At 36.7% G+C, this 22117-nt stretch overlaps 1 protein-coding gene across 1 annotated transcript in view; it reads left to right on the top strand.

Annotated features, from left to right (window-relative positions):
* METTL14 (methyltransferase 14, N6-adenosine-methyltransferase non-catalytic subunit) overlaps window positions 1-22117 on the top strand; it is a 39225-nt gene that overhangs the window by 10496 nt on the left and 6612 nt on the right. The window contains exons 6-10 of the mRNA XM_007464855.1: window positions 11819-11909; window positions 13109-13250; window positions 17531-17623; window positions 20435-20551; window positions 21662-21872. Coding sequence (XP_007464917.1) covers window positions 11819-11909; window positions 13109-13250; window positions 17531-17623; window positions 20435-20551; window positions 21662-21872 — 654 coding nt within the window. The remainder of the gene's footprint in view (window positions 1-11818; window positions 11910-13108; window positions 13251-17530; window positions 17624-20434; window positions 20552-21661; window positions 21873-22117) is intronic.

The following is a 22117-nucleotide window of genomic DNA, read 5'->3' as shown; positions in this document are numbered from 1 at the left end:
TGCTCTTCCTTTCTTTATGTAAATCTGATTCTCTGACTTATATTATTTTCCTTTTGTCTAAAGAATTTCTTTTAACATTTCTTGCAAGGCAGGCCTATTGGCAACAAATTCCCTCAATTTTTGTTTGCCTGAGAAAGTCTTTATTTTTCCTTTACTTTTGAAAGATTAATTTTGCAAAGTACAGAATTCTAGATTGGTGTTTTCTTTCTTTCAACACTTGAAGTATTTTACTTCACCCTGTTCTTGCTTGTTTCTGAGAAGTTGGGTATAATTCTTAACTTTGTTCCTCAATAGGTTTTTTTTTTTTTTTTCTGGTTTCGTTCAGACTTTTTTCGTTAGGTTTGATTTTCTATAGTTTGAAAATGATATGTGTAGGTATAGCTGGGTTTTGTTTGCTTTGGGGTTTTTTTGCATTTATCCTCTTTGGTACTCTATGAGCTTCCTGTGTCTGGGGTTTGATGTCTGACATTATTTTGGGAAAATTCTCAGTCATTATTATTTCAAATATTTCTTCTGTTCCTCTTTCTGTTTTTTCTCCTTCTTATATTTCCATTACACATTTTACCTTTTGTAGTTGTCCCACATTCCTTAGATGGTCTGGCTTTTTTTTTTTTCCCCAATTTTGTTCTATTTACTTTTCAGTTTTTGAGGTTTCTATTGAGATATCGTCAAGCTCAGAATCTTTTCTTAGTTGTGTCCAGTCTACCGATAAGCTTACCAAAGGCATTATCCCTACATTTTTAAAAACAGCTTGACTGAGAGAATTCATGTACCATACAGTGCACCCATTTAAAGAATATAATTGAGTTTTTTAAGAATATCTATAGATTTGTGCAACCATTGCCACAATCTGATTTTAGAACTGTTTTTAAAAATTGAGGTATCGTCGATTTACAATATTATATAAGTTATAGGTGTACAAATAGCGGTTTACAATTTTTAAAGATTATATTTCATTTATAGTTATTATAAAATATTGGCTGTATTTTCTCTGCTGTACAATATATCCTTGTAGCTTATTTATTATATGCATAGAAGTTTGTACTTCTTAACCCCCTCCCCCTATTTTGCTCTCCCCACTTCCCTCTTCCCCTGGTAACCACTAGTTTGTTCTCTTTATCTGTGAGTCTGTTTCTTTTTTGTTATATTCACTAGTTTTATTTTTTAGATTCCACGTATAAATGATAATATACAGTATTTGTCTTTCTCTGTCTGATGTATTTCACTAAGCATAATACCCTCCAATCCATCCATGTTGTTGCAAAAGGCAAAATTTCACTTTTTTTATGGCTGAGTAATGTGTGTGTGTGTGTGTATACCACATTGTGTGTGTGTGTGTGTGTGTGTGTGTGTGTGTGTGTATGGCACATTGTCTTTATCCATTTACCTTTGCTGGACGCTTAGGTTGCTTCCATTTCTTGGCTATTGTAAATAATGCTGCTAAGAACACTGGGGTGTGTGTATCTTTATGAATTAGTGTTTTCATTTTCTTCAGATATATACCCAAAAATGGAGTTGCTGGATCATGTGGTAGTTCTATTTTTAGATTTTTGAGAAACCTCCATACTGTTTTCCACAGTGGCTGCACGATTTACATTCCTACCAACAGTGTACAAGTCCCCTTTCTCCACATCCTTAGAACATTTTCATCTCCCCTAAAGAAATTCAGTACTCATTAGCAGTCAATTCCCATTCCTTCTCCCACAGTTGCCCCCCAGCCTTAAGTAATCATTAATTGACTGTTGTCTATCAATTTGCCTATTCTAGACATTTCATATAATTGCACTCATACAATATGTGATATTTTGTGACTGGGCTTTTTTCACTTAATGTTTTCAGGGGCCATTGATGTTGCAGCATATTATCAGTACTTCATTTCTTTTTATTGCCAAATATTCCATTGTATGTACATACCACATTTCATTTATTTATTCATTTGTGTTGTTTCCACTTTTTGATTGTTATGAACTCTGCTGCTCTGAATATTCATGTAACGTTTTTGTGTGAATGTATGCTTTCATTTCTCTTCGGTATATACCTGGGAGTGGAATTGCTGTGTCATGTGGTAATTCTATGTTTAACTTTTTGAGGAACTGCCCAAATGTTTTTCAGAGCAGTTGCACCATTTACATTCCTACCAACAATCCATGAGGCTTCCAGTTTCTTACCACCCTTGACATTTTAGTATCTGTCTGTTTAATTATAGCAATCCTAGTGGTATGAAGTAGTATTTCATTGTGGTTTTGATCTACATTTCCCTAGTGACTAATGATGTTAAGAATCTTTTCCTATGCTTATTTTTCCACTTAAATACCTACTTTAGAGAGATGCCTAAACCTTGCTTATTTTTTAACTGGTAATTTGTCTTTTTATTATTACATTGTAAGAGTTCTTTATATATTCTCAGTACAAGATGTATGATCTGCAAATATTTTCTCCCATTCTGTGGGTTGTCTTTCTTTTGGCCACATTGCGGCTTGCAGGATCTTAGTTCCCCGACCAGGGATTGAACCCACGCCCTTGGCAGTGAGAGCGCAGAGTCCTAACCACTGGACCGCCAGGGAATTCCCGTCTTTTCACTTTCTTGTTGGTACCATTTACAACACAAAAATTTAATTTTGATGTAATCCAATTTATTTTTTCCTTTCTTGTTTGTAAGCAACATGTAGAAACTGATTTTAATGTTTTCACAGGCAAAATTTAGATGTAGCACAAAAAGTTATGATAATGGTAAGTGAAATAGGCCAGTCACAGGATGCAAATATGCATGCACTTACAAAGGTACCTAAAATAGTATGTGTATATAAATACATACACTTTTATGAGGTACCTGGAGTAGTCAGTCTCATAGAAGCAGAGAATGCAGGAGTGATTGTCAGGGGCTAGAGAGAGAGGAAAATGGGGAGTTGTTGTTCAGTTGTTATAAAATTTCAGTTATGCAAGATAAATTTTTTCTGTAGATCTGCTGTATAGCAAATTGTCTGTAGTCAGCAATACTGTTGACTATAGTCAGCAATACTTAAAAAAATTTAAGAGGGTAGATTTCATCTTACTTAAGTCTTCTTACCACACACACATACACATGCACACACACTAAAACCAGAGGAACACAAAGAAACTTTTGGAGGTTATTGATATGTCTTGATTGTGGTGATGATTTCATAGGTATATGTTCAAACTCATCGAATTTCATACATTAAATATAGGTTTAATATATAAGGATTTTATTTATCAATTATACTTCAAAAAGCTGTTTTTCTCCTCAAAGTTATGATAAGTTATATTGATATAACCAAATTTCATTATCAGACTTTCTGCTTTTAAGATACTTATTTCTCCAAGGCAAAGAAAATGTACTTAGGAAACTATTATGGATTGAGAAAAAGGTGTACCTCTTTTGTAGATGATTGAGAGCTGACTCTGCTGTGATTGAAACCTGACTGTACTAAAATCTTCAAACTTGTTTCATTTGAAATTTGATCTGTAACCACTGATTGAGGAGGCTTTACAAAATCTTTCACTTTTTTACTCTTTGATATTAAAGTTATTAAAATGTACTTCTGGTTTTCAACTTAAGATGTTTATATAATTTATATTGTTATGAATATGCTTCTTGTAGGGAAGGAAGAAAAACAAAATAAAAACTTTTAGGAATCTTTGATATTGAAAGCCCTACATACTCCTACAGTTGTTTAAACAGTTATTATATTGTTTTACCTAAAATCTCTTCTGAGGCTCAAAGATTTAAATTTTTTTTTTTAACATCTTCATTGGGGTATAATTGCTTTACAGTGGTGTGTTAGTTTCTGCTTTATAACAAAGTGAATCACTTATACATATGTTCCCATATCTCTTCCCTCTTGCGTCTTCCTCCCTCCCACCCTCTTTATCCCCACCCCTCCAGGCGGTCACAAAGCACCGAGCTGATCTCCCTGTGTGCTATGCGGCTGCTTCCCACTAGCTATCTACCTTACGTTTGTTAGTGTCTATATGTCCATGCCTCTCTCTCGCTTTGTCACAGCTCACCCTTCCCCCTCCCCATATCCTTAAGTCCGTTCTCCAGTAGGTCTGTGTCTTTATTCCTGTCTTACCCTAGGTTCTTCATGACATTTTTTTTTCTTAAATTCCATATATATATATGTTAGCATACGGTATTTGTCTTTCTCTTTCTGACTTACTTCACTCTGTATGACAGACTCTAGATCTATCCACCTCATTACAAATAGCTCAATTTCGTTTCTTTTTATGGCTGAGTAATATTCCATTGTATATATGTGCCACATCTTCTTTATCCATTCATCCGACGATGGGCACTTAGGTTGTTTCCATCTCCGGGCTATTGTAAATAGAGCTGCAATGAACATTTTGGTACATGACTCTTTTTGAATTCTGGTTTTCTCAGGGTATATGCCCAGTAGTGGGATTGCTGGGTCATATGGTAGTTCTATTTGTAGTTTTTTAAGGAACCTCCATACTGTTCTCCATAGTGGCTGTACCAATTCACATTCCCACCAGCAGTGCAAGAGTGTTCCCTTTTCTCCACACCCTCTCCAGCATTTATTGTTTCTAGATTTTTTGATGATGGCCATTCTGACTGGTGTGAGATGATATCTCATTGTAGTTTTGATTTGCATTTCTCTAATGATTAATGATGTTGAGCATTCTTTCATGTGTTTGTTGGCAGTCTGTATATCTTCTTTGGAGAAATGTCTATTTAGGTCTTCTGCCCATTTTTGGATTGGGTTGTTTATTTTTTTGTTATTGAGCTGCATGAGCTGCCTGTAAATTTTAGAGATTAATCCTTTGTCAGTTGATTCATTTGCAAATATTTTCTCCCATTCTGAGGGCTGTCTTTTGGTCTTGTTTATGGTTTCCTTTGCTGTGCAAAAGCTTTGAAGTTTCATTAGGTCCCATTTGTTTATTTTTGTTTTTATCTCCATTACTCTAGGAGATGGGTCAAGAAGGATCTTGCTGTGATTTATGTCATAGAGTGTTCTGCCTATGTTTTCCTCTAAGAGTTTGATAGTTTCTGGCCTTACATTTAGGTCTTTAATCCATTTTGAGCTTATTTTTGTGTATGGTGTTAGGGAGTGATCTAATCTCATACTTTTACATGTACCTGTCCAGTTTTCCCAGCACCACTTATTGAAGAGGCTGTCCTTTCTCCACTGTATATTCCTGCCACCTTTATCAAAGATAAGGTGACCATATGTGCATGGGTTTATCTCTGGGCTTTCTATCCTATTCCATTGATCTATCTTTCTGTTTTTGTGCCAGTACCATACTGTCTTGATTACTGTAGCTTTGTAGTATAGTCTGAAGTCAGGCAGCCTGATTCCTCCAGCTCCATTTTTTGTTCTCAAGATTGCTTTGGCTATTCGGGGTCTTTTGTGTTTCCATACAAATTGTGAAATTTTTTGTTCTAGTTCTGTGAAAAATGCCAGTGGTAGTTTGATAGGGATTGCATTGAATCTATAGATTGCTTTGGGTAGTAGAGTCATTTTCACAATGTTGATTCTTCCAATCCAAGAACATGGTATATCTCTCCATCTGTTTGTATCATCTTTAATTTCTTTCATCAGTGTCTTATAATTTTCTGCATACAGGTCTTTTGTCTCCTTAGGTAGGTTTATTCCTAGATATTTTATTCTTTTTGTTGCAATGGTAAATGGGAGTGTTTTCTTGATTTCACTTTCAGATTTTTCATCATTAGTATATAGGAATGCCAGAGATTTCTGTGCATTAATTTTGTATCCTGCTACTTTACCAAATTCATTGATTAGCTCTAGTAGTTTTCTGGTAGCATCTTTAGGATTCTCTATGTATAGTATCATGTCATCTGCAAACAGTGACAGAGCTTTACTTCTTCTTTTCCGATTTGGATTCCTTTTATTTCCTTTTCTTCTCTGATTGCTGCGACTAATACTTCCAAAACTGTTGAATAAGAGTGGTGAGAGTGGGCAACCTTGTCTTCTTCCTGATCTTAGTGGAAATGCTTTCAGTTTTTCACCATTGAGAGTGATGTTTGCTGTGGGTTTGTCATATATGGCCTTTATTGTGTTGAGGAAAGTTCCCTCTATGCCTACTTTCTGCAGGGTTTTTATCATAAATGGGTGTTGAATTTTGTCAAAAGCTTTCTCTGCATCTATTGAGATGATCATATGGTTTTTCTCCTTCAATTTGTTAATATGGTTTATCACATTGATTGATTTGCGTATATTGAAGAATCCTTGCATTCCTGGAATAAACCCCACTTGATCATGGTGTATGATCCTTTTAATGTGCTGTTGGATTCTGTTTGCTAGTATTTTGTTGAGGATTTTTGCATCTATGTTCATCAGTGATATTGGCCTGTAGTTTTCTTTCTTTGTGACATCCTTGTCTGGTTTTGGTATCAAGGTGATGGTGGCCTCGTAGAATGAGTTTGGGAGTGTTCCTCCCTCTGCTATATTTTGGAAGAGTTTGAGAAGGATAGGTGTTAGCTCTTCTCTAAATGTTTGATAAAATTCACCTGTGAAGCCATCTGGTCCTGGGCTTTTGTTTGTTGGAAGATTTTAAATCACAGTTTCAATTTCAGTGCTTGTGATTGGTCTGTTCATATTTTCTGTTTCTTCCTGATTGAGTCTTGGCAGGCTGTGCATTCCTAAGAACTTTGCAATTTTTCCAGGTTGTCCATTTTTTTGGCATAGAGTTGCTTGTAGTAATCTCATGGTCTTTTGTATTTCTGCAGTGTCAGTTGTTACTTCTCCTTTTTTTTTCAAATTCTATTGATTTGTGTCTTCTCCATTTTTTTCTTGAGGAGTCTGGCTAATGGTTTATCTATTTTGTTTATCTTCTCAAAGAAGCAGCTTTTAGTTTTATTGATCTTTGCTATTGTTTCCTTCATTTCTTTTTCATTTATTTCTGATCTGATTTTTATGATTTCTTTCCTTCTGCTAAATTTGGGGTTTTTTTGTTCTTCTTTCTCTAATTGCTTTAGGTGCAACGTTAGGTTGTTTATTCGAGATGTCTCCTGTTTCTTAAGGTGGGCTTGTATTGCTATAAACTTCCCTCTTAGAACTGCTTTTGCTGCATCCCATAGGTTTTGGGTCATCGTGTCTCCATTGTCATTTGTTTCTAGGTATTTTTTGATTTCCTCTTTGAGTTCTTCAGTGATCACTTCGTTTTAAGTAGTGTATTGTTTAGCCTCCATGTGTTTGTATTTTTTACAGATCTTTTCCTGTAATTGATACCTAGTCTTATGGCGTTGTGGTCAGAAAAGATACTTGATACAATTTCAATTTCCTTAAATTTACCAAGGCTTGATATTTGACACAAGATATGATCTATCCTGGAGAATGTTCCATGAGCACTTGAGAAAAATGTGTATTCTGTTGTTGTTGGAAGGAGTGTCCTATAAATAACAGTTAAGCCCATCTTGTTTAATGTATCATTTAAAGCTTGTGTTTCCTTATTTATTTTTATTTTGGATGATCTGTCCATTGGTGAAAGTGGGGTGTTAAAGTCCCCTACTATGAATGTGTTTCTGTCGATTTCCCCTTTTATGGCTGTTAGTATTTGCCTTATGTATTGAGATGCTCCTATGTTGGGTGCATAAATATTTACAATGGTTATATCTTCTTCTTGGATCGATCCCTTGATCATTATGTAGTGTCCTTCTTTGTCTCTTCTGATAGTCCTTATTTTAAAGTGTATTTTGTCTGATATGAGAATTTCTACTCCAGCTTTCTTTTGGTTTCCATTTGCATGGAATAACTTTCCATCCCCTTACTTTCAGTCTGTATGTGTCCCTAGGTCTGAAGTGGGTCTCTTGTAGACAGCATATATATGGGTCTTGTTTTAGTATCCATTCAGCCAGTCTGTGTCTTTTGGTGGGAGCATTTCGTCCATTTACATTTAAGGTAATTATTTATATGTATGTTCCTATTCCCATTTTCTTAATTGTTTTGGGTTTGTTATTGTAGGTGTTTTCCTTCTCTTGTGTTTCTTGCCTAGAGAAGTTCCTTTAGCAGTTGTTGTAGAGCTGGTTTGGTGGTGCTGAACTCTCTCAGCTTTTCCTTGTCTGTAAAGGTTTTAATTTCTCCATCAAATCTGAATGAGATCCTTGGTGGGTAGAGTAATCTTGGTTGCAGGTTTTTCTCCTTTATCACTTTAAGTATGTCCTGCCACTCCCTTTTGGCTTGCAGTTTCTGCTGAGAGATCAGCTGTTAACCTTATGGGGATTCCCTTGTGTGTTATTTGTTTTTCCCCTGCTGCTTTTAATATGCTTTCCTTATATTTAATTTTTGACAGTTTGATTAATATGTGTCTTGGCGTATTTCTCCTTAGATTTATCCTGTATGGGACTCTCTGTGCTTCCTGGAGTTGATTAACTATTTCCTTTTCCATATTAGGGAAGTTTTCAACTATGATCTCTTCAAATATTTTCTCAGTCCCTTTCTTTTTCTTTTCTTCTTCTGGAACCCCTATAATTCGAATGTTTGTGCGTTTAATGTTGTCCCAGAGGTCTCTGAGACTGTCCTCAGTTCTTCTCATTCTTTTTTCTTTATTCTGCTCTGCAGTAGTTATTTCCACTATTTTATCTTCCAGGTCACTTATCCGTTCATCTGCCTCAGTTATTCTGCTATTGATCCCATCTAGGGTATTTTTCATTTCATTTATTGTGTTGTTCATCATTGTTTGTTTCATCTTTAGTTCTTCTAGGTCCTTGTTAAGTGGTTCTTGCATTTTGTCTGTTCTATTTCCAAGATTTTGGATCATCTTTACTATCATTATTCTGAATTCTTTTTCAGGTAGACTGCCTGTTTCCTCCTCATTTGTTAGGTCTGGGGGGTTTTTATCTTGCTCCTTCATCTGCTGTGTGTTTTTCTGTCTTCTCATTTTGCTTATCTTACTGTGTTTGGGGTCTCCTTTTTGCAGGCTGCACGTTCGTAGTTCCCATTGTTTCTGATGTCTGTCCCCAGTGTCTAAGGTTGGTTTAGTGGGTTGTGTAGGCTTCTTGGTGGAGGGGACTACTGCCTGTGTTATGGTGGATGAGGTTGGATCTTGTCTCTCTGGTGGGCAGGTCCATGTCTGGTGGTGTGCTTTTGGGTGTCTGTGGACGTATTATGATTTTGGGCAGCCTCTGCTAATGGGTGGGGTTGTGTTCCTGTTTTGCTAGTTGTTTGTCATAGGGTGTCCAGCACTGTGGCTTGCTGGTCGTTGAGTGAAGCTGGGTGCTGGTGTTGAGATGGAGATCTCTGGGAGATTTTCATGTTTTGATATTATGTGGAGCTGGGAGGTCTCTTTTTGACCAGTGTCCTGAAGTTGGCTCTCCCACCTCAGAGGCACAGCACTGACTCCTGGCTGCAGCACCAAGAGCCTTTCATCCACATGGCTCAGAATAAAAGGGAGAAAAAGTAGAGAGAAAGAATTAGTAGAAGTAGGAAGAAAGAAAGAAAGAAAGGAGGGAAGGAAGGAAGGAAGGAAGAAAGGAAAAGAAGGAAAGAAGGAAAGAAGGGAGGGAGTGAGGGCGGGACAGTGGGAGGAAGGAAGGAAGGAAGGGAAAAAAGAAAAGATAAAGTTAAATAAAATGAAGTAAAATATAATAAAGTTAGTAAATTAAAAATAATTATTAAGAAAAAAAATTTTTTAAAAAGAAAAGACGGATAGAACATTAGGACAAATGGAGCAAAGCTATACAGACAGAATCTCACACAGAAGCATACACATACATACTCATAGAAAGAGGAAAAGGGGAACGAATAATAAATCTTGCTCTCAAAGTCCACCTCCTCAATTTGGGATCATTCGTTGTCTATTCACGTATTCCTCAGATGCAGGGTACATCAAGTTGATTGTCTAGCTTTAATCCGCTGCTTCTGAGGCTGCTGGGAGAGATTTCCCTTTCTCTTCTTTGTTCTCACAGCTCCCAGGGTCTCAGCTTTGAATTTGGTCCCGCCTCTGCATGTAGGTCGCCGGAGGGCGTCTATTCTTCGCTCAGACAGGAGAGGGTTAAAGGAGCGGGGGGTAGGGAGGGGCGCGGAGTGCGGGGCGGGCCTGCGGTGGCAGAGGCCGGCGTGACGTTGCACCAGCCTGAGGCCCGCCGTGCGTTCTCCCGGGCAAGTTGTCCCTGGATCCCAGGAACCTGGCAGTGGTGGTCTGCACAGGCTCCCCGGAAGAGGGGTGTGGATAGTGACCTGTGCTCGCACACAGGCCCCTTGGTTGTGGCAGCAGCAGCCTTAGCGTCTCCCGCCCGTCTCTGGAGTCCGCGCTTTTAGCCGCGGCCCGCGACCGTCTTGGGTCCGCGCTTTTAGCTTGCGGCTCGTGCCCGTTTCTGGGGTCTGCGCTTTTAGCCGTGGCTCGCGCCCGTCTCTGGGGTCTGCGCTTTTAGCTGCGGCTCACGCCCGTCTCTGGAGTTCCTTTAAGCAGCGCTCTTAATCCCCTCTCCTCGTGCACGAGGAAACAACGAGGGAAGAAAAAGTCTCTCGCCTCTTCGGCAGGTCCAGACTTTTCCCCGGACTCCCTCCCTGCTAGTCGTGGTGCACTAACCCCTGCAGGCAGTGTTCACGCCTCCAGCCCCAGTCCTTTCCCTGCGCTCTGACGGAAGCCCGAGCCTCAACTCCCAGCCCTGCCCGCCTTGGCGGGTGAGCAGACAAGCCTCTCGGGCCGGTGAGTGCCGGTCAGCCCTGATCCTGTGTGCAGGAATCTCCCCGCTTTGCCGTCCGCACCCCTGCTGCTGTGCTCTTCTCTGCAGCTTCGAAGTTCCCCCCTTCGCCACCCGCAGTCTCCGGCCGTGAAGGGGCTTTTTAGGTGTGGAAACCTTTCCTCCTTCACAGCTCCCTCCCACTGGTGCAGGTCCCATCCCTATTCTTTTGTCTCTTTTTTCTTTTTTTCTTTTACCCTACCCAGGTACGTGGGGACTTTCTTGCCTTTTGGGAGGTCTGAAGTCTTCTGCCAGCATTCAGTAGGTGTTCTGTAGGAGTTGTTCCATGCGTAGGTGTATTTCTGGTGTATCTGTGTATCTGTGTCTTACTCTTCTGCCATCTTCAGAACACCCCCCAGATTTAAATATTTTTGAGGACATGGGAATAAGTCTCCTGTTTTTAACCTTTATGGAACTTGGAGATGTTTTTCGAGGTCCTAAGCTTGATAATGTATCTGAGGATTTTGTTTATAATAATGTGGAGTGAGATCTTTAAAACTATAAATATTGATATAGGAAATATTCTTAGAGAAAGTGACTTATTTTGGAATTGGTAGTACAATTTAGATAAGTAATCAGAGTGAATGAGGTGTGAGCTAATGACTGTTAGGGACTCATTATCTTTTTAACTAGATTTTTCTGGGATTGTGTTCATAAAGTGTACCCACTTAAGATCATCAGTAGTAAAGAAGAGAAATCCTCATTTTCTCTGCTTTGGATAACTGTCTAAGAAACTAAGTAAAAATTTTAACAATCGCTAGATTCTTTGGGAGAAAGACTTTTTTGAGTAAAAAGAAAATGAAAAAAGTATGATTGAAAGAAAAATTTTTCTTTTCCTGAGAACAGAATGGCTAAATTTGATGCTATAAGCAGGTTAGTTAATTTAATAAATTTGAGAAATTAAATGGTTAATTGACTTGATCTGGGCTTTTGAACATCTGGGAGTTTGCCTGCATGTGGGATTAGGGTCATTAGGTATATAAAATGTATATATGAATTGTTTAAAAGTCCTCAGACTTTTTTAAAAGGATGTGAGGTGGTTGTGCATTGTTTTGTTCTGAGCAGGCTCATCACGTTCGAATGCACTGATACTCATTTGTATTGAAATTTGGAATTACTATGTTTCCTCTTCAGGTTTGGCTGACAGATTTGAAGAGTACCCTAAACTGAGGGAGCTCATCAGGCTGAAGGATGAGTTAATAGCTAAATCTAACACTCCTCCTATGTAAGTGGGGTTTTTTGTTCCCAACTCAGGCTTAAAATATTAGTCTTTTTATCATGTAACCCCTTTTCTGTTTGAAAAAAATTCACTATCTTTGTAAGGTTAACACACGCTTTCTTTTGTATAGTAAAATATATTAGTTTGAAACTCCAGTGCTGAGTACACAGTAGGTTCTCATTTAATTTATTTTCAGTTTTCTAGACAATTTAAATTACTAATTTAAATTTTGTTCTTAGAAAATCATATTTGTTGTATTCCTGATTATCTTAAAATGTTTTTAAATGACTTTTCTTCTCAAAAATTATTTATTGAAGAAAGTTAGAAAACTTAGAGAGGGAAAGTAAGAAAATGAAAGTTAATTATAACTCAGCAAGCAGAGATGCTATTAACATTTTGGAATACAAAAATTCATTTTAACCTTTGCTAAACAGACTAATGCTTCCCTAAAAAAATGTGTTTAAGGTCTTTGAAGTTGGAGACTCTCTTTATTTCACATTTAGCTTACTTTGAACATTTTGTACATTTAACAGCTTGCTAAAATGTATACTGTTAATGATTAGAAGAACCGCAAAGAAGTCTGAGTTTGTGGCAGAAATTTTAGCAGACTAATTTTCATCCTATTTAAAAATACTCTTACATTTAAAGTATTTTATATTTAAAATACTTTCATACTATGTGGAAATAACCATTAAGTAAAGGCTAGTAGTAATTTATACTAAGTAACTAGAAAAGACTGTTAAACAATATTACTAAGGCACAAACTAATGAAAGAAAATTATGTCCATTTTTAGAAACTTTTTGGAGGGAGGAATTTAAAACTAACAAATAGTTTTTCTAACTTAACAATTGTTGAAAAAGTAATATGGTATTCTTTGGAATATTAAGACGATAATGGCAAGGGGCTCAGACACTCATCTGAGTATGGATTTTGAATATAAGAAATGAGAGAAGTTTGTATTTTAGATGTTCGTGTGGGACTGTGATTTTACTTTGTAGTGTAAGTGTATCCATGTCCTCGGGAAGAGCACTGGTAGATGGTTTACTGTCTGTACTGAGAAAGGATACTACTCCATAAAAAGGTATTCAGTAATTAGCTCATGGTGACTTTGTAAATAGTGTTTAGGAAATATTTAAGAAATTTCTTTCATTACCATCTGTAAAGTATTTGAAAATCTCTTACATTTTATGCTTTAATCAAATAGGTACTTACAAGCAGATATAGAAGCCTTTGACATCAGAGAACTAACACCCAAATTTGATGTGATTCTTCTTGAACCCCCTTTAGAAGAATATTACAGAGAGACTGGCATCACTGCTAATGAAAAATGCTGGACTTGGGATGATGTATGATCAAACTTTCTACATTGTAATGAATTATTTATTTTTCAAATAAATATATGTCTGATCAGAAAGTAATATTATAAATACCCCTACTTTTTTAGGAATTGTAAATATAGATTTATAGTATATATTATGACTGAAGGTGTAAGGTACATTAACAAATATTATTATATCTTTATATATCTTTTTTTTTTTTTTTTTTTTGTGGTTTGCGGGCCTCTCACTGTTGTGGCCTCTCCCATTGCGGAGCACAGGCTCTGGACGCGCAGGCCCAGCGGCCATGGCTCACGGGCCCAGCTGCTCCGCGGCATGTGGGATCCTCCCGGACCGGGGCACGAACCCGTGTCCCCTGCATCGGCAGGCAGACTCTCAACCACTGCGCCACCAGGGAAGCCCTCTTTATATATCTTTAGTCTGATTTGTCTTTTTTTGTTTTTTTTTGCGGTATGCGGGCCTTGCCCGTTGTGGAGCACAGGCTCCAGACGTGCAGGCTCAGCGGCCATGGCTCACGGGCCGAGCCGCTCCGCGGCATGTGGGAACTTCCCGGACCGGGGCACGAACCCGTGTACCCTGCATCGGCAGGCGGACTCTCAACCACTGCGCCATCAGGGAAGCCCTGATTTGTCTTTTTGAGGCAGAAGTTGAGTAGGTAGTGAGTGAATCATCTGTGGAAGACTCACAATTCCAGTCTTAGAGTCCTTGGATGTATAGCTAGAAATAAGTTTAAAAACAGATTGAATGGTTGATAACATTCCATATTTGGTTAGTTTTAGTAAACATCAGAGTATATAGTGTACACACACACACACACACACACGAACATAATTTCTACTCTTTAAAGAACTTACAGTATCATAGATTTAAGGGACATGTATTATATAATTGGGATATAACTCAGTATTATATAATTGTGATAATGTTATATATTCCTGAATAAAATTGAACAAGCTGATAGCTTCACTTAGTTACATAAAGTAACCTGTTTTTACTGATCAATAACAAAAATAACAAATATTTATTGAGCACCACTTTGTACTAGCCAAGTAGGTACTGGAGATTGAAAGATGAATAAGACTTAGTATTTGACCTTAAGGGGCACACAGTTTAATGGGATAAAATAAACAATGACCTAAACAGATAATTGCATTATCATATTGTTAGTTCAATAATAGAGGACTGCATAAGGTGATCTGAGAAAAACTGACCAAGCTGAGGAAGCTGGGGGACATAAACAAAGAGGAGATGACACATGAACAGTATGTATGGATAGATTAGCTGGAATTGGCCAGCTGAAGAAAAGGGTGGATTAGGGATTCCAAGCAGAAGGAACAGCAAGAGCAGAAGGGATGGAGGCAAAGAGACGGGTGAGGGAGGTCTGTATGTAGGTTGAGGTTGGAACACAGATTGGGACTGTCTTGAGTTGCTGTCTTCTTAGAAGCTTGGACTTGTCTTCTTAGAAGCTTAGCTTAATGCCTAAAGGCATTAAGGAGTCTTTGAAGGGCTTTAACCAGTTTAGTAAAATGGTCAGATTAGTGTGTAGAGGAGGATGGACTAGAGAAAATGAAGTCTGGAGAGGGGAGAGCAGATAGAAGACCGTTGCCGTAGTCTAGTTAGGAGATGAAGGGACCCTGATTTAGGGTGATGGTAATAAGAATAGAAAGGAGGTGATAAATTCAGTAATGTTTTGTAGATACTTCTGGTGAGATCTAGTGATTGGGAAGAGGGGAAGAGTAAAGGATGACTCAGGAGTTTGAGTCTTGGGATAAATGGGTTGAGATCACCAGCTGAGAAAGTCAATTTAAGGAGAGTAGCAGGATTAGAGCGATTAGATTATACTGAATGTGTTGATATAGAGGTGTATGTGAGACATTCAAGTAGAGGTTGTAATAAGAGTATGAAACTTAAAAGACAGATCCGATCATCTCAAAATACAGATTTTAAAGGGTTAGCACATTAAACCTATGAGAATAAATGAATTTGTCTTGAGATGGTGTCTCAATTAAGATACGGTGTGGATTTACTGTAAATCTTCAGGAAACTTACATTTAAGAGGCACATTATAAAAGAGATGTGAAAAGAATGGGTCAAAGATGAATGAGGTGAACCAAGAGAGTATGAATGTCACGGGAAGCAAAGGAATAGGGAATTGCGAGGAGGAGAGTGTGATCAGGAGCACTGAACACAGAAGAGAGGTGGGGAAGGGAAAGGACTGAAATTCTAGACTGCTGTTTCATAGAGAACTGCTTTGAATCCTTGCACATCTTCCGAGTTAATAATTATTAACTATTGTTAATATTACTTACTTTTCAAGATGGAATAACTTCAGTGTTTCTTCCTTGAAGCTTTTCCTTTCAGCTTCAGTACCTCTGGCAATTTTATTTTATTTTATTTTACTTTACAAAAGTTTTTCCTCTCCTCTGATAAGTGTAATCTGTGTTTATTGTTGAAACAGAAAAGTATACAGTATATAGTATCCCCCAAACTTAAGGTTAAAGATGTAATGTTCTTGATATTGCTGAGAATTTCCTCAGATAGGTTGCACACATTTACATTCCTTCTAGTAGTGTTTAAGAAATACCTATTTCACCATATCCTCATCAAAATTGACTAATAATGTAAAACAATCTTTGTCAATTTAGTCAAAGAAAATTGAAAAATTAATCTTATTATGTCTATGATTAGTGGTTAGGTTGAACTTTATTTTCTCTAGCCAGTCTCTAAGGTTTGGTCAGTGAAGGTACAGGAGCTTCAATTATATATGATAAACTAACAGAGTTTTTGAAATAAAGGAATTCCATTTTATATGCATGTTGAAAAGTTTTATCTCGTCCCGGAGCCCTAAGCTCTTAACGTTTATGTGATAATAGCTTAAAGAACGTGCCAGTAGCTAACATAAAGTATAAATAAGAAAAGCATTCGGGTTTCACAGGTATTCTTTTTCACATAGAGAGTCAGTAGAGGCCAGTGTGTTTTGTTTAAGAATATAAGCATTTTCAGGCTTCCCTGGTGGCGCAGTGGTTGAGAGTCCGCCTGCCGGTGGAGGGGACGCAGGTTCGTGCCCCGGTCAGGGAGGATCCCACGTGCCGCAGAGCGGCTGGGCCTGTGAGCCATGGCCGCTGAGCCTGCACGTCCGGAGCCTGTGCTCTGCAACGGGAGAGGCCACAACAGTGAGAGGCCTGCGTACTGCAAAAAAAAAACAACAAAAAAACCCCAAAAGAATATAAGCACTTTCTTAAAATACCAACATTTAGCATTTATAATTGTAATGTCAAGAGAGTAATTTGCTTAATGTTCTTCACTGATGTGTGCCATCACTTATCTTTAGCTATACCATGTATAGACGTTTGTAGGAATATATGTGTGTGTGTATTACATATTTATTTTAATTCATATTCCTATGAGAATATTAGATGAGATATATCAAGACTTAAAGTTGGAAGTATAAAACTGAATAGATTTATGCCTATTGTAATTTTTTTTCCATTATCACTGTCAAATAATGTATTTTTACCTAGATAAATTATAGATGATGTGGTCATGATCCACTCAGGTAGAAGTTAAGATTTTCTTAATACGTGAAACTAATAAATATTTGCTTGAACCGTTGTCTCTGGAACCTCTTAACTGTGACAGGTAGCTAAAAGAAAAGGAATACCATATAAAATGATTGCTTTTGTAGTCATTTATACAAGTATACGGTATTTCCCCAATTTAGAGATTTAATTATCGCAGAACTTTTTTTTAAATTGACACACTTAACAAATACAAAGCAAACAATTATAGTCTATTGTTTGTGACATTTCAGACTTAGTCATTATACTGAAATGTGTATATTGATTTATTTTATTTAGAACTGTTCTACTGGAAAGCAAGTCCTCCCCCAAACATTTGTGGTTGTGTTTTAATTTTGCCCCTATCTTTGGGGTAATTTAATCCCTTTTCAGTTTCTTTTTCTGTAAATGGTAACAGGTTGCTCTCAAGCCATAACTTGTAAAATTCTGCAATTCTATAAATATGGTTTCCTGTAAACTCTTTCCATATAAAATCAAGTGTATGTATGTGCATGTGTGCATCTGTGTGTGTTGTCTTAATAGGGAATAAAAAACCAGAAGAACAAGTTTTAAGGATAAAATTTATTTTCCATTGTATTTCCTAATGAAAATTAGTACATTTAAAGAACACATTTACTGTAAGTCCTGATAAATCTCAGTGGTTTTTCTTTTGGATTTAGGATGAATGGGAAACAAAATGCTTTTATGCAATATTGGTTTGGTTTCTTACAGATCATGAAGTTAGAAATTGATGAGATTGCAGCACCTCGATCATTTATTTTTCTCTGGTGTGGTTCTGGGGAGGGATTGGACCTTGGAAGAGTGGTAAGATGGTGTTTTTTTAAGTGGTTTTTTAAATTCGTAAGAAAAAAATAACAGTATGTTGCATAAGAAGTTTGAAGATTAATGTTATTTTCTCCTTTGTTTTTTGAACAGTACTAAAATATTCAGAAGAAAAAAATGTTTAAAAAAGAATGTGTAAAAGGCAGTATCCCTTAGTTAACTAGCATTAGGGGTGAATAAATCAAAATATGGTTTATTACAACTGCAGGAAGAGAACAGTTCAGAGATTTGAAACTGAATTGCAGCTCAAAAGCAAGCTGCTTAGTGTCATTTACTGTTCATTATTAGTAGCTAAAAAGTATTCTTCTGACTAGCATTAACTCCTGAATTCCAAATGAAAGCCAAATCAAATTGGAAAAGTAACACAGCATCTGGAGCACATAGTTTGAATAAATTCATGAGAGTGAGAAAGAAGTTATAACATCTCAATTTAAGTACCTTATATTTATTGTATTTCAGAACTTTTTTTGTTTTTTTTGATTGGAGTATTTTGGATTTCTAAATGGAAACAAAATAATAAAGCTTTTTTATAATGGAAGCACTGTGGCTACTTCTGGTCTCAATTCTGATGTCCAACAGTGAAACTTTGGGTAAAGAGATATTTACTCTTTTGTGTTTCAGTTACCTCACTTGTTATTGGATAATACTTTCCATTTTTAGGAAATATTACTTGATCTACTGCCTATGATCTCATTTAAATCCTGGTAATTTTAGGTGTCCATTTGACAGGTGAAGAATTTAAGTAGGATTATATTGAGATAAATTGGTTCTCAAATCCTGAAATTCTGCAGTTGCTTTTGTATTTGTATAAATAGCAAGTTTGAGACTGTTGGATAACATCATTGCTTCTGTCATTTATTAAATCCATGGTAAGACTATAACTGTATATAGGGTATCTTTTATTGCTGGAACCTCCCTAAGATGCTATGGAAAATCTAAGAAAATAGAGACATACTGTATGTTTTTATAGGTATATTGGTATTCACCTTTTTTAGCTCTATTGTCTGGCTTAGGGCTTTTCTCCCACCCCCCAAATTAGGTTGAAATTGATTAGGAGGTTTTATCTTATTTGTTTATGCAGCAATTTATCATATTGGTGAAAGCAGATTTTGGCTCCAAATGATTACAGAAATAATTCAGCATGATAAATACTCATGAGCTTGTGCTAAGTTGATTAGGGCATGTTGGATTTAGGCCCTTGTGATATTTAATGCAGTGCGAAACAAATACTTGGCAACAGGAACAGATACTGATCTTGATTTTTGAGATTTTAAATTAAAAATCTAAGTTTCATTTTGTGGTGTATCTCAGTTTATACAATAAGAGCATTCCTGAAAAGTGTGTTTATGTTTTATGTTCCACTGCATCTCTATTTGTACTTGATCATAGTACCAACAATATTGTACTGCACAATTTACTTATTTCCCCTTACTTTGCTCTTAATCAACTAGGAGTAAGGACTATATCTTGTTCATGTTTTTTTTTTCCCAGCAGCTAGCCAACACCTACGTATGGTGGGCCTCAAAATGCCACCCTGAGTACTCCCTTAGCTAGTATTTGTTATATGTTCATATATAACAGATTCTAGGACACTAAAGTTCAAATCTCTCTATTGTCTAGATTACATAAAGATGAAAGTAAAGTTTTACTCAATAAAGAAATATAAGAACAATTTTAAGTCTTTGAATTTTTGAGGTTTAGTATTAAATCATAAAAATAACATAAGACTCTCATTTGGAAAGAAGTTATCAGAACATTTTCAACAGTTTTTAGCTTTGTCAGAGGATAGAAAGTTGTGGTGGAAGGAACAAAATTATCTTTTGTTTTTTTTCTGATATTAAGACATTTTATTTCAAAATAACTTCAGTCTTACAGAAAAATTCTAAAAATTATGAAACAATCCACATTTACCATTCACCCAGAAGCTCAAATGTTCACATTTACTTTTTTATTCTCCTCTCCCCCTCACTCTCTCTTTTACTCTTTTTCATTCTTTCCATTTTTCCCTCCCCCATTTCAGAGTAAATTCTAGACATAATGTCCCTTTCCCCCTAAGTGCTTCCCACTTATAACTAAGTGTCCCACTTATAACATCTATATAGTATAAATAATTTTTTTCTGGTCTTAGGATCACTCAGTGTCATCAGTTTTCATGTCTCTTCAATCTTTTATCTGGAAGACTTCCTTAGTTTTTCTTTCATGACGTTAACATTTTGAAGAGTATGGCCCATTTATTCAAAATTATCTTTTGAATTATTTTCTGAATAAACAGGGACTGAGTTTTCTTATGATTTAAAACTTTCACCCTCCTTTTCTTGGTGGGGATCGGGTGTGCGGTCCCGGTCCGCGTAATGTACAGAGGTAGAGGGAAAGGGCTCCGGCCCCCTCGGCGTCATGTCTTCGGTACCGGCGGCTTCCGTTCTGCGGGTTCTATCCTCAAGCGCCGGGACACAGGGAAAAAAAAGAAAAAAAAAAAAAAAAAAAAAAAAGAAAACTTTCTATTGGTGACAGTAGAAGGTAGTATTAAAGAATCAGAGTATTATGTAATCCTTTTTATGTTTTAATATCAACTGTATATTAATATTCAGAAGGTATATGTGTATTCTGTATAATGGCTGTATATTTAAAGACTAGTATTTCTTTTTTTCTATTTCTGCACAAAGACAAAATTACTGTGACACCTTGGAATTTAATGTCTCAAACCTCTAGGAAGTTTTTAATGCTGGTTGGTTATTTTAAGTATTGTTTATTTCTTTTAGCTAAGGATTTTTTAAAAAATTCTTTCATTTCTAGTGTTTACGCAAGTGGGGTTACAGAAGATGTGAAGATATTTGTTGGATTAAAACCAATAAAAACAATCCTGGGAAGACTAAGACTTTAGATCCAAAGGCTGTCTTCCAGAGAACAAAGGTATTTACTGTTTTGTTTTCTTTATTTTCATTATTTTCTCTCAAGCTTTTCCAAATGACTGTATACTGTTTAATTAATTTTGGTGGAAAGATCCTTCTCTTTGACTTGTACAAATGGCATTGAGCATTAAAGTAATACATCCATCTTAATTTAAAAATATTTTATTCACTCAGATCAACCTATACTGAGCTGGAGAAGGTATTCCTGTATATCCTAAACTGCTGTAATTCTAAGTCAGATATGGGCTTTTAGTACTCCTGACCCCGAGCTTTTTTTCCTTTCTCTATGCTCAGAAAAAAGAAATGGCAGCAAGACTCATAGCTGGCCAGCTTAGATGAATATTTCTTTCCCCTTCCTTTCTTTTTTCTACATAAGAACCTGAACAAGAACCACTGAGAACCTCTGTTTCAGAGGACTGCCCAGCTAGTTATCAGGGTTTAACAGTTTGTCCTCCAGTCTTTCACTCTTCAGGGAGCCTCTGGTGGAGGGTCTTTTTAAAAGTCTTTCTTGGACTAGAAATTCTGTTTGAAGGGAATCTAAGCCATCCTTGCTATTATTGGTTCATAGAGTCAAGTGAGATTAAATTTATTTAAACCATACTCTGTCATCCAGATTAAATAGAGGTCAAAAAACAAACAAAAATGGAAATCATTTGATTTTCACACTTATGTTGAGTATTTATAAGTCTGTATCCATACTTGAAGTCCTCTGCATATGAAAAGGCTTATACTTTATATATAGTTTTGATCTTGGATCATGTGAGGCCCAGTATAACATCATTTTAAGATTCCAAGGTCAAGTGCCATGCCCATAACTGCTGAAGACAAGTTATTTTCAAGGGTTGCAGAGGAAAAGATTCTGCAGTTGTTGACTCAATTCTAAAATGTCATGGCCCCGAGTTTAATACTCTGATGTCTAGTTTCCCTGGCAGTCTTCTCAGATCCAGAAATCCAGGTTTTTCCTTTTGTGTTTTTGCCCATAGACCTGTATCCCAAAGATTCAGAGAAATGAGGATTGTTTTGGAATTGAGGAACGTCAGAAATGTAAAATGTTGTGAAATATGACTGTTGATGAAAAGAGATTAATTGTTCTGCTCTTATTATTATTTAGGAACACTGCCTTATGGGGATCAAAGGAACTGTTAAGCGTAGCACAGACGGGGACTTCATTCATGCTAATGTTGACATTGACTTGATCATCACAGAAGAACCTGAAATTGGCAATATAGAAAAGCCTGTAGAAATTTTTCATATAATTGAACATTTTTGTCTTGGTAGAAGACGCCTTCATTTATTTGGAAGAGATAGTACAATTCGACCAGGTAAGACCTTAGGAGGAAAAAAAACTTTGATAGTTCCTTGGGATATAGATGTTAAGAAAGAGCACACAGTGTTATGTAAAATAAAATTCTTATATATTTGATTCCTCTTCTTGTTATACTTCAAATATGCTAAGCTCAGTGTTGTCTCAGTACTCTTCCACGGACCTCTCTCCTATCATTCAAATACCTGATGGACCTTTTCTCACAACCCTGTCTGAATTAGCCAGCTTGCCACTCCACTCCCT

Source organism: Lipotes vexillifer, unplaced genomic scaffold (genome assembly GCF_000442215.2).
Source record: "Lipotes vexillifer unplaced genomic scaffold, Lipotes_vexillifer_v1.1 scaffold231, whole genome shotgun sequence".
NCBI lineage: Eukaryota > Metazoa > Chordata > Mammalia > Artiodactyla > Lipotidae > Lipotes > Lipotes vexillifer.
Note: the sequence above shows the minus strand (reverse complement) of the source record. Positions and strands in the feature narration are given on the sequence as shown.